This window comes from Perna viridis, chromosome 11 (assembly GCF_037379345.1).
Source record: "Perna viridis isolate PV_CMFRI_1.1 ecotype Kerala chromosome 11, ASM3737934v1, whole genome shotgun sequence".
Taxonomy (NCBI): domain Eukaryota; kingdom Metazoa; phylum Mollusca; class Bivalvia; order Mytilida; family Mytilidae; genus Perna; species Perna viridis.
The window spans coordinates 160,329-174,094 of record NC_142455.1 but is presented as its reverse complement, the minus strand read 5'-3'; the positions used below and the strand labels follow the sequence as shown (position 1 = coordinate 174,094).

General features: G+C 31.7%; 1 protein-coding gene across 1 annotated transcript; it reads right to left on the bottom strand.

The window, feature by feature from the left end:
• Positions 1-289: 289 nt before the first annotated feature.
• Positions 290-12,641, bottom strand: LOC148602223 (uncharacterized). The gene is made up of 7 exons (XM_088553500.1): positions 12,432-12,641; positions 8,914-8,994; positions 8,161-8,337; positions 6,608-6,907; positions 5,835-5,879; positions 1,928-2,005; positions 290-457 (listed from the first exon to the last, which is right to left on the bottom strand). Exons 1-7 carry the CDS (start codon positions 12,481-12,483, stop codon positions 408-410), a joined length of 783 nt encoding a protein of 260 aa, XP_088409626.1. The 5' UTR covers positions 12,484-12,641; the 3' UTR covers positions 290-407.
• Between the last annotated feature and the right edge of the window lie 1,125 nt (positions 12,642-13,766).

Sequence of the window (13,766 nt, the reverse complement as noted above, 5' to 3'; positions counted from 1 at the left end):
TCTTAATGTTGAACCTGGTCCATGCTGTTTTTTTAGTCCGAAGTGTTCTTTTCCTTTTGTTGCCTTTTATGTATTATTTTGGTTATTTTAGGTTCTTTGTTGAGTATGTCTGTTTTTCAAGCCTGGTCTTCGTCCTTGGATTACATTATTTTAATTTACGTCATAATCTTGGTTCCCTTGATTACTCTTTACATTGACTTCCATTTACCATGTGGACTGTCGGTGCCATTGTCTGTGTGAATCTTTTAATTCGATCAGTGGATACATGAAAGTATACTCTGTGAATTATTAAATGTAACTTTTATTACTTTCACATGCGTGTGTTTGCCCTTGTTTCATAGTGTTTAAATATATGAAACAAGGGCAATTCCAAATTTTATTCCATGTCCGTAAACCAATTGTTAACACTATCCTATCGGAGGTAATCCACCGTTATTTGACCCACTACCATCTTCAACTGAAAAAAAAATCCTGTATTATTATTGGACATACCTGAAGCTAACCACTGTTAAAACATAAATCATTATTCACTGTAAATATGAAATATAAGAAAAACATTCATGCATCAATAGATTAAATAAAAATCTCTAAAAGCAGGAGCTTTAAAACTATCAACTGAGATATAAACAACAATGGTCAGAGTTCATTTACTAAATATGAATTTAATTTCGGAATGTAATACGAAACAATTGCTTAGTGCACTTGAAAAACTACTTAAAGGACACAAAACATATTCAGGTCTTTAAATAGAGAGATAACGATAATTATTTTTTTTTTACAAGTTGAAAAAAGCGAGTTTTGATAAATGACTTTGCCTTTAAGAATATTTTATCATGCATATGTGTTCCATTTCATTAAAGTAAAATGCATTGCAACTTTTTTTAACAAGGAATACTTTATGCTTTAAGACAATTGCTCCAGTAAACGTTCAACACACGCATAAACATATCTATATGTCATCATTAAAAAAAACCGTCAATGACACAACCTACATTTTTTCTTAACAGCGAACTAATCATGGTTTATTGCATTAAACAAACACCGTTAGTTATATTTAATAGTATATATTTAATAGTAATACAATTTCTGTGTGGAGCATACATACTAGGGTGAGGGGCGATAAGGACATTGGAATATGGATAAACTTACTGGAGTAAGGGGCGATAAGACATTGGGGAATATGAATAAATTTTCTTGAGTAAGAGCCGACATAGCAATGACAATGTGGTAAACTTACTGAAGAAAGGGGCGATAAAGCAATGGGTAATAGGGCAAACTTATTGGGGCAAGGGGCGATAAGGCAATGGGAATGGGGTAAACTTATTGGGGTAAGAGTCAATAAGGCAATGGGAAATGAGGCAAACTTGGGAATGGGAATAGTTGAAAGGTACGCTATCGAAGAGCTGTTATCTTTTTTTTCTTTTTTTTTTCAATTAGAAACTCGATATATATTGATGTACAAATTACGAAGGGTTTGTTTTCTTAGCAAATTGTCCTTAAGATTATAGACAACAACATCTGATGGATTTTACTTTCCTGAAAATAATAAATATTGATTTTTAGAATATATTTGTAATAGAAATGACCTAAAAGCCTTTATGTACAAACATTCTGGGAAGTAAGTCAAAACAATTAAGATACTTTCTTAGAGAGAGTGAATTTCTCACGCTCATGTACTTGATAGAGATAATGTATGTATATAAATGTCATCGGCAGAGAAAGCGAATTTATATAGATATACTTGGTCAAGATAATTGATGTATGTGTATGTATGTGCTGAAACAAGTAACAATAGTCTGTCCGATATTCTAGCGTCAAAGTAAACAAAGTAAACGCATATGAATTATGTAGATATAACCTTTCAGTACATGTACCACCATCAAATTATGTAAGTATCAACCCTAACTTTAATCATACATGAACTCACCAGGTTTTGTTATCTGATTAGGTAAAGGATAATTCCTAGCATGTCTTAATAATGTGTCGGAAAGCACCTTCCCTGATACTGTAAAATAAAATCTATATGATTATTGCTACTTCCTTAAAGATGAATCAGGAAATTCTGTGAATTTTATTACTACTGCTCCTCGCTTAGAACCAGAAGTTATATAAAAGAAGGTTGATGGTAGCTATAGTTCTGTGTATTCACGAAAGTTCTAAAGGACAAAAACGTTACTTCTTTAAGTTTTTGATTATCAGATGAAAAATACTTATCATCCATTCATATTCATATTTTTTTTAAATACAAATAAAAGAGAAATAAGTGAAAAGGAATAAACATGAACAGAATTTGTAAATAAATCATTACCAATTTTTAAAAAAAATAATGAATAACTTACCGACATGTTCGTTTAACGTTGTTTTTAAAAACAAACCGAAAATGACACCAAATAAAATACCAGTAATCCGCATGACGACTCTAAACATTATCTTTGACAGATAACTCTCTAATGTTAAGCAGGTTATAATTAGACTACAATAAATAGGGAGCAACCAAGCTTTTGCATTAAATATGAAAAATAGATGTTCAAGATGAAAACGTAACGTCGTAATTAATACTGATGTGACGAATAAAAGTGAATGTGTATATCAATTTGGATCATAATTCATACACATTGGGCACGAAAAGGTTAATGTATTAGTTCAACAGCTGGCAAAGATGACTGGGTACTTCTTTATTATTATTGATGATTCAATTAGGTGTGTTAAATAAAATTTATTATTATCTCTATAAGGGTCTTGTGTGATACAATTTCATCCCATAAGTTTAATAAAACACGCTGTATGAATATGACTTGTTATCTATAATTGCATATTTGATTAAATAAGGCGTTTACATAGTTTATTATGTTTTTATTTGTTTTGTTTTGTTTTTTCTTGATGATTAAGCCATAAACAGTTGAAAAATCTCACAAATATAATTATACTACATACATCAGTCTAAACTGTATGACCCTATTTCAATTAAGAATATATTATAACATTGATTTAAACACATATTCAAAGCACAAAACAATGAATGCAACGTTTAAAAGGATGAACATACAAAGTACGATAATTTTGTTTGCAAACTTCAGGAAAGTGAGGAAGAAACAAAGAAATGTTGTTAAATTACATCCAGAATTAACCGTTAAACAGCTTTTCCAAAATAACAGTTCTATAATAATTTTCTAGAGTACAATGCAAAGAACTAATTTATTTCACTATCTTTAACAATAGTCCTGCTATGCAGGATTTGGTAAACAAAGTCTGACATAACGACAAAACCAAACTAAATAATTACAAATCAACTAATTAAGTGCACAGATTTATACAGGAAAGAGAGATTGAAGTGAATAGTGGGGGATCACAAATAACCGAACGAACACATGTTCCAGGAGAGAAAAATATGAAGGTCTGAACTAAATAATGAGGGATCACTGATAAACATCCCAACACATGTTCCTGGAGAGAGAAATGAAAGTCTGATCTAAATATTGAGGGATCACAAACATCATAAATAAACAAGCGAACACGCGTTTGAGGACAGATAGAGATAAATTTCTTATCTGAATAGTTAGGGATCACAAATAATCAAACGAACACACATTTCAGGAGAGACAGAGAAAGATGAATGTCTAATCTGAAAAATGAGGGATCACAAATAACGGAACCAACACATGTTCCATGTGAGAGGAAGATGTATGTCTGATCTGAATGAGAGGGAACATAAATAACTAAGCACATGTCCAAGGAGAAAGATATATTTGTTTGATCTGAATAAGCGGGATCATAAGTGAGCTAAGGAACACACGTTCCAGGAAAGAAAGAGAGAGATGAAAGTCTGATCTGAATAAGAGAGATCATGAATGACCAAGCGAACACATTTTCAGGAGAGAGAAAGATATAAATGTCCGATCTGAATAAGAGGGATCACACATTCCATAAATAAAATTGCAAGATTTCCAAAGCAACCGAAGTAACGAAGCAATAAATAAAAAACAAACATAAAACGGCCGAGGTGAGTTCGAGTATAATTGAACAGTTACTCCATTTATGTCTGATAGAAAATTTTTATTAGAAAAACATTTAGATTTTGTTTAAAATAATGAGTGTGGATGTTGAGACTAGTTGTGCAATGACTATCATACTTTTAATGTACATTTGAAACTTATGCGTATGTATGATTCCCAAGTCATTGGTTTTCTTACATCATGCTAATTGGTATGTCAAACATCTACATTTCCTTCCGTGTGCTGACCAGTACTGCCCTTTGTTTGCTAGTATATTAATAAACGAATCAAGCACCAACATACAATAAATATTAAGTTCCCTAGTTATAAGTTTAATATTATACATACCATTAAATATATACAATACAAAAAAACTTTCAAGCAAAATGATTCCCCATGTTTCATAGTATAAGGTAAGGGAAGCAACAATTTCTTGGTGTGTTGATTAATTTTTTTTCTCATATATTATATAAGGTATAAAAATACTAAGTTTTCTACCTACCAAGTTGATGTTTACTCATGCATTATAGGTACATACATATTATGCATCAACTTCGCTACTTAGTTTAATGACGTCGTATTATTACGTATGTAAAACGCACACTTTTCTAGCTAGTATGTTCCAAATCATACTACATGTACATGCAATATAAAAGCATCAACTACTCTTCTGACTAGATGTCCACCTTTCATTCTACAGGCCATTTAAATATTAGTCAATGTAAAATTCAGACAATGCTTTGGTGGAGGTGATTCATGGTATAGAGAAACCCACCAAACAACAATGTTTTTTGTTCTACAAAGGTTATACTCTTACGTTACAATAACCATCTCTGTATTCAGATCTGTATGTATTTAAAAAAAAAACTATACATTCATCTTCCACTAAATTCAAACAAATCAAACACAATCAAGTGCAATAACTCTTACATAGTGCTAATTTCCTAAAAATCTATAAAATGTTTATCTCGAAATGCAACAACTGAATGACAAACTAAGACTGGTTATGTTGTCTGTATCTGTTTCTGAATTAGAAATATAAGCGAATTAGGTGGGTTCGTGATATGCATTAATCTCCTCCTGTCTGATTTTTATAAGGATTTTTACTTAAAACACGAACTGATCTATCAACTTCATTCCAAATATATATCAAATATCAATTTTGCTTATTCGCCCATTAATATCGTTACATTGGGTAATTCAATACTTAAATGTATTTCCCAAACGATATACGTGTTGTGTACATGTCCTAACTTTCCTCCACAAAACAAAAAACATGGTAAGAGGCAAAACTAATAGGCATCCTCAAAACTACAAACAACCAGGCATGGTCAAAACGACAAAAAAAATACTCATGGTCAAAACGACAAAAGCTAATAGGCAAGGTCAAAACGAAAAAAATGAATTGGCATAGTCAAAGCGACAAAACAAATAGGCATGGTCAAAACGACAAATAAATTGGCATGGTCAAAACGACAAATAAATTGGCATGGTAAAAGCGACAAAACAAATACATGTAGGCATGGTCAAAATGACAAATCAAATACATGGTAAAAATGACCAACAAATACGCATGGTCAAAACAACAAAACAAATAGACATAGTCAAATCGACAAAACAAATAGGCATGGTAAAAATGACAAAACAAATAGGTATGGTAAAAATGACAAAACAAATAGGTATGGTCAAAACGACAAAACAAATAGACTATTTACTTTTTATTATAACTATAAATTTAAGTACAGTGCATAAGAATAAGATTAAACTTGATAAAAGGAAATAATTAACAAGATAATGAATACACAAGAGCAATATTAAGTGGAAAGATAATTGTATATCTACCATTTGAAAATTCTGTGTCATGAATGTCTCTTCCGGAATTAGCTTCTGTAATAGAGAAAGACTCTACTTTAATATTAGCATAGATACAAAATCCTTTTTTCAATCTTGTGTGTGTGTGTGTGTGTGTGTGTGTGTGTGTGTTAACGAAAAATGAAGTAGTTCAATAATCTATTAACATTTGCAACAGAGTATTTTTATTATTCGCCTACTATTCTTTTAAGTCTGTAATGACCTTTCTTGAAGGTCAGAGCAATCTTCATATCCATTTCAAACTATTACTTTATATAACACAATTAAGAAAACAGTGCCCTAAATAAATTTAACACAGAATCAGGTCGTGTAAAGTTTTTAATTAGTCATTAACTCATGACATAAATAAAATTGCAAGATTTTCAAAGCAACCGAAGTAACGAAGCAATAAGTAAAAAAAAAACATAAAACGGCCGAGGTGAGTTCGAGTATAATTGAACAGTTACTCCATTTATGCCTGATAGAAAATTTTATTAGAAGTACATTTAGATTTTTTTTTAAATAATGATTGTGGAGGTTGAGACTAGTTGTGTTATGACTATCATACTTTTAATGTACATTTGAAACTTATGCGTATGTATGATTCCCATCGAACATTACAGTTCATCTGTAGCTTAAAGTTTTATTCTTAATGGTCCAGGGACAAACAAGTGTAATGTAGTCACAAATTACCGCAACATGTCAGAAAATGATAAACATTACCACAAAATTTGTTTTATGCTATCTTCTGACATAGTACTTACTTGACGGAAAACAACTATAACCATACTCCAAATATTTGTATATCCCATGACAAGGATCTCCCCCAAAAACATCACTTTCAACACGCACATCGCAGCTTGTTTTATCATCACATAGTTTACGCATGACAGTAAGTGACTTGGGTGATCGGCAATCAGTATTGTTGTGAAGTCTTTCGATATCGTATGGGTGTCGACAAACTGTTTTTGAAGAACGACCATAACTAGCCTTCGTAATTTGAATTCTTTGATTTTCTGGACAACTGATGACATTCGATTTTTGTTCACAAATGACTCCTATTTCTGAGGAAATAATAGTACTATTAGCTATGTTCATCACAAGAAACATCACAGAGGTACTATTTAATACACAAAAAAAATCCGCCACAAAAATCATGTGCTCTAGAAAAGTGAGCAACAGTTCCCGCTTCCTGCATGACATCCGCCGTATTTTTTTTTTTTTTTTGCAATGAACGAGATCGTTTGTCATTTTGGGTACTGATACATAAGGGTAGTCAAGCTGAAGTATTACATTAACATGTATTTTTTTTTGTAAGGCACTTAACAAAAAGTCGGTATAAACCTATAAACTGTTGGATATATCTAAACTTCAACATCTGAAACATTATAATAAGCGAAACATAAGCTTGGTTGCGTTTGTCACAGAAGTTCGTTGAAAGGTTTTCCTTTTTAGTCTTAGGAAAAGTCCAGATACACTACTTGAGACGTTCACTTTCCCATTTTAGCGTTCGTGCATCGTTTACACCTCGTTTTCCGTTCGTTTAGACGCACGATAAACGCACGATAGAAGCAGTCGTTTAAAGGCACGATAGAAGCGTTTGTTTATTTTTGTATTTGATTATTTGCTTGATTTAACTGTTATTTATATATTTTTGCTATTATTAATTTACATAATTGTCATCATTATATGCCAATATTATTTTTCGTCGTTCGTCCATCGTGCATTTAAACGAACGTTATGAGCGTTCGTCTATCGTGCGTTTGGGTTTCGTGCGTGTGGGAAACCTAAACGTCTCAAGGACTTAACTCTGTGTTTTTTTTTAAGTGTCCTGAATTCAATGCTCTTTATGAAAGATTATCTGAAAAACGATGGTTATCTAATGTAAAAAATTATACATTTTTATGTTGGACGCTGAGATTTAAACCTACATTTGTTTAGCTTGAGTAAGGTTTGGACTAGTTTCAGGCACATGAGTGGAAAAGTCGTGAAGTTGAATGGGTATAATTGGTGCCCATTGATGTATATTGTCTTTCAAAACACCTTACACGCCAAATATATTAGTTTTTTTTCTACAATAATTTAGCTACGATTGCGGAATGTATGAATATAACCGTTACGTAAAATGTCAAACGTGTTCATGCTGTCAGAAAAAAAAAGACATTTAGATCTAAGTTTCTCTGTAATCTGTTTATATTTTTGAAAATCCTCATCTGACAAATTATAAAATGGAATCTACATTCAGTATCAGAATAAGTGTATTTAATACTTTGTGAATTACATAATACTTTTGTCTAACATATGATATCCGACAGACCTGTTTCACAATGAAGTTCCACATACAGATCATTGAAGAACCTCGGAACACAAGCCCCGCAAAAGTCTGGAATACACAGAGCACCAGGCCAGGCTTTACAAACAGTGATAGCACCATCATGATGACATGGGTCTGAACAGTTAGTGAATTTGTGTTTCCATGGTGGACAATCTGGAACTGTAAGCACCAAAACAGTATTAAGTACATGTAAGCACACCTGGATGAATAGAACTCAGCGTTAGTTATTATCATTTTTATTATTTTTATTATTAAAAGTCCACATAAAGCCTACACGTTTGTGATCTAATCTTCAGCTGCACTACTATCATAACATATATAATTTTTTCAGATAAAAAAAAAGATTGAGTGTTAAACATTTTATTGTTGCCATTCCTGAAGATACAATTTTTTTGTGAAGTAAAATTCCCATTCTCCCACCTTTCACCTACTGGTTATTTGAGAGAGAAAAATGTGAATTGCGGGACCCTTGAATACTAACTTATACCTCCAACGTTGCCTCGTGTAATAACTATTTGTCAAACATATATATCGAACGAGGAGGTTTCATGAGATAAAGTAGGTTTGATGAAATTAAGTATTCGTAATTTTATTTTTTATTTACAATATACAAGATCTTTTATCATTTTTCCACCTGGGATGGATTTCAATGCAATTAAATGTCACTGTAATGAGGCGCAAATGTTAAAAATCCAAAATAATTTCAGACAATAGTATATACGTATTAGGTCTTACCATTGAGATATTGTGCGTCTGTAACAACAAACACTGTATGTAGGTCGATAAACAAGAACAATTCCAATAAACTAAATACAGCTGTAAGACAGAAGTTATAAACATTTAGAATACAACGTAGGATACAAAAATAGGTTATGGACTTAAATGTCTAGCAATAAGGCATGCATCTGTTAACATGGTTTCAAGAGGAAAAGTTCTATCCCAACTTAAATCGAACATTAACCTCAAGTTTAATCCTATTACATCTTAATATTTACCTGCTACATGTATATCATTTCAACAATCGTTTAAAACCCTTACATCCAAACAAAAAGAGAGACACCGAATGATAACGTCCACGAATATTTTCAGCACCACATCATGAATTTTCTTAATGTTATAGAAAAGAGTACAAAAAACCCATATTATATACATGTACTAAAACCTTCATAAGGTTTCGTTCACAAATCAACTGGCTCGGGCTCGTACAATTCAGCTTTAATAATTAATAGGTTAGGCACTGTCATAACAGTTCTGTTCACGCTTCAGTCTCGGGGTTGTCTCAATAGTTTCGTTCACGCTTCAGTCTCGGGATTAGTCTCAACAGTTCTGTTCACGCTCCAGTCTGGGATTGTCACAACAGTTCTGTTCACGCGTCAGTCTGATTTGTCGCAACAGTTCTCTACACGCTGCAGTAACTAGATTGTCACAACCATTCCACGATTCGGTGACAGGAGTCACAACTATTCTTTACACACTTCAATCTCGGGGTTGTCACAAATGTATTCTTTACAACAATTTCTTACACTATTAGTGCCCTTACGACCAGTTGAACTGATGATTTCGACAATTTTGTACACCTTGATCTTTGATGTAACATATTTTGTTTGTTTTGGCGTTAATCTATAACAGTCACAACCTTGCTAATAAAATGGGCGGTGCCTTACTATAGAAAAAAAAACAAGTATCATGGTAAAACACAACAAATAATCGATGATTTATTTACTTAGCGTGCACGATTTTTGTGTTGATTCGCGATCGTACCTCAAAAATTAGCATGATACAATATAAGATGGTGGCAAGGTTGTGATTCCTGTATGATTTTATATTCGCAGATTCTGACCATTTGGTGCTGATAATCTACATTGTATATACATGAAGTTTAAATTTTTAGATTCGAATAAGGCGATATAAGTACAATCATATATGAACTTCAATTCACAGATTCAAATCGGCGATATCAGTCCTTGTGTGAAGTTACGTCACAGATTCAAACCAAGCGATGTAAATAGTACATGTATGAAGTTACTTTTCCGGATTCGAATCAGGCGATATAAGTACAAATATCCCAGCAAACACACAACGTTGTGCCGACGTTGGGGATTGGTCGTGACAACGTAATATCGTGAAAATACGTCGTCACTACGTTATGTGGACGTAATTCTACAACGTAATCTTATAACGTTGTGACAACATATTATGATTACGTCCACTTCACGTAAAAGTTAAACCAATTGACAACGTAATATGTTATGACATATTCACGACGTAAAAATATTACCAATTCACAACGTAACATTTTATTTATTTGTAACAACGTACTTTACATGTATTACATAACTTTTCCATTTGCATATTAAAGGCATTATAAAAATAGTTTTGGAGAAAGAAATGGCTCATTTACATCAATTCAAAATATCTCTTTTATATTTTAAATTCGACTTAAACTAATTTAAAAAAAATGTATCATAAAATGATAAAAATGCATAATTAATCAACATGATTGCAAAGTAATATAAACAGTTTAAGTGGTGCAGAATATTGCTTAAATGTAATAAACCATATTTTTCAAAATTTACCGCCTATTTCAACTCGCCCTGCACATGCGCTTTTCGACGTCCCGCTCTGTTCAAATTTGAAGATGTAAACAAATGCTGATCGTGAGGAATGAGAAGACAAATTCTATTATAGAACAGATTTATTTGATTCATTGGAGATATGCAAGTTATTATAGTGTACATATTAATAGAGTATATATTAGATATCACGTTTTGTGTAAATATTTTTTTTATCAAACCGTTGTTATTCATAGAAAAGGGGGACTCATTTGTAAACAAGTACGATGCATAGCATAGGTCATTTAATGAAGACAATTTAAAGGGGAATTACTACAGGAAATTAAATTACTGAATTGATCTTTGTCTTCCATTATATTACAGACTAAAGGGAACTTACAGTCTAAAGAAAGAAAGAATCGGTAACACTTCAAAGAGGCTAACCCTGTTTTAGCACGTGTGAGTATATATTACACATACTATTACAAACACGTTAACAATTCAAATAACCAGGGGGTTTACTCTCTACTCTTATGATGTGCCTATGTAACTCTCAAAAGTTCCCCATTTTATAAACGGCATTCAACCATAAAACCTATCCTATAATCTTTATAATATTACGACAAACCAATGTGGCAGTATTTATATAAGTGATTTAAGGAATAAGTTAATGCACTTCATCTTTTCATCTGCATGGTCATAATATACATGTGAAGTAAATTAGTTATCAGTAGGATTTCTTTCTTTCTATTTAGTTTCATACTGAGGTTGTTTGTTTTCTGACATATTGGGTAACTTGTTTCTATCCTATTTTGATGACCAATGTTTCTGCTATATGCAATTTACATTGAATTATTGTGATCTTAAAATTTTCAAATTAAAAGTTATTTTTTGGAAATACCGTTGTGTCTTATTAAATCTGAGTCCAATACATCTATTAAAGAAATGTCCAGTCATAGTATAATAATATGATTTTTATATATGTTCATTTATGTCAAAGAATATTTTTAAATATAAAAATAAATCTACTTAAAACAATTTATTTCAACTTCAGAAATGGAAAGAAGACTTAGAAGAAACAATTTTAAAAGTGGTGGAAGTAGAAACCAAGTGCTGAACATTTTATTCGCATGATTAATCCACTTTACCTAAACATGAATTATGATAAACTGTTGACATCATACTTGCTTGACTTGTTTGATTGGGGAAACTGTTGTACATCAATACAAATAAAATATTTAGTATTCATGATCTTATTCTCTGTCTATTTTTTCCGTATACCTATCAAATAATAGATGCAAAACAAACAAAAATGAACCAGAATTATGTTCGTCATTTTATGACGTTGAGACAGCTTCATTAACAATATAACGTTGTGACGACGCTGTGTGGATGATCGTGTTCACGTGTCATGGAGTCTACACAATTTTGTTGAGATAAGGTAGTAATATAACGTTGCGACGACGTCAAGTATTACGTTGTGACAATGTCCTCCCAACGTCGGATTATTCGCTGGAATGAAGCTGATATCTTCCCAGATTCGAATCAGACGATAAAAGTGCATGTATGATGGTAATATGTTGAAAGGTTCGAATCTGTATTCAGGCGATAAAAGTGCATGCACATGTATGATATTGAACCTATTTACAATATTGTTTTCTATTGCTTTAATACTTTAATTTCAAGAGAAAATGTTCCTACCTTCCTTGTGCCTTCTGCTGTCCATGACTTTTAGTATGTTGTATATTGGCATAATGATTTAATCCTGTGTCGTTTACAAGAAATGATTCATTTTCTACTTTTGCTTTCACTATTACAGCATTACAATCGATATTTGAAAATGAACATAAATTGTGTTTACCAAGACCTCGTATTTAAAGAAATACATCCAGCTGTGTATAAATCTTTTTATATGACTGCTCACGGTATTTTTCCAAGTGTGTGAACAATATGTATGTAATATTTAGAATAATCCGACGCGTTAACAGCACTTAGATAGTTAACCCATATTTTTCATAGAAAAATCCCCATCCCATATTCCTCATCAAAATATTTATATTATCAAATTGAATTTTATATTTTTAAATTATTCAACATTTAAACTGCTATTTTTAATTCAATTTAATACATTTTTCATATTAAACAGCTTCCGATTGCATTTGAGAATTTCCATGTGCTCAAATACACATTTTAGTGGCCAAAATTTGTAGAAACAGTGGTAAAGAATAAAGAATTAAGCTGTGATTTATAGCATTTATTTCATTAATACATATTCCATGAACCATTACAATTCTCCGTAAATCATTAATAACCAAATGTGTTTAATACCAATATAATCCCTAAAGAACAAATAATGATATACATGCAAGTAACATGATTGAAATAATTATTTGCATTTTAACAAATGTTTATTAAACTCCTATCAAGCAAGTATATACCGTATACAAACATATTTGGATTAATTTGTTTAACAAAAGTGGAAAGCTTTTTTAAAACAATGATAAATGAACAGCAAACTTTTAACAAGTAATACAACAATTGATGTGTCATCATTTTTTTGTTCCAATGGTGCGCTTAATATTTGCTAGTGAGCCATACAGTAGCAATTTTAAACAAACGTTTGTTAATAACAAATGGGTGAAAAATTTGCTTCAACATGTATATGTTAGACGATATTGGCGAAGAAATTCCTTAACAAATATTTGTTAAGTTCGTGTTCACGATCTTGATTAGAAACTCTTTGCCAAATATTTGTCGATGCTGATGTCGGCTTGGAACCTTCCTTACCAAACATTTGTTAAGTCAGTGTTGTCAAAGGAACCCCTTACCAAATATTTGTTAAGAAATATATGATTTTTTCCCATAGGAAATGTGAATTTCGAAGAATTATGTAAACATGTCCATATAACAAATATATGTTAAGCCAAGGCCTTTAATATTCTGTTTCTATTTGGATAACTTGTTTGTCTGCAAAGCATGACAGTTGAACCAATATTTGCGTAACCAACACAAGAAGTCACCTGTTTTAAGCAAGCA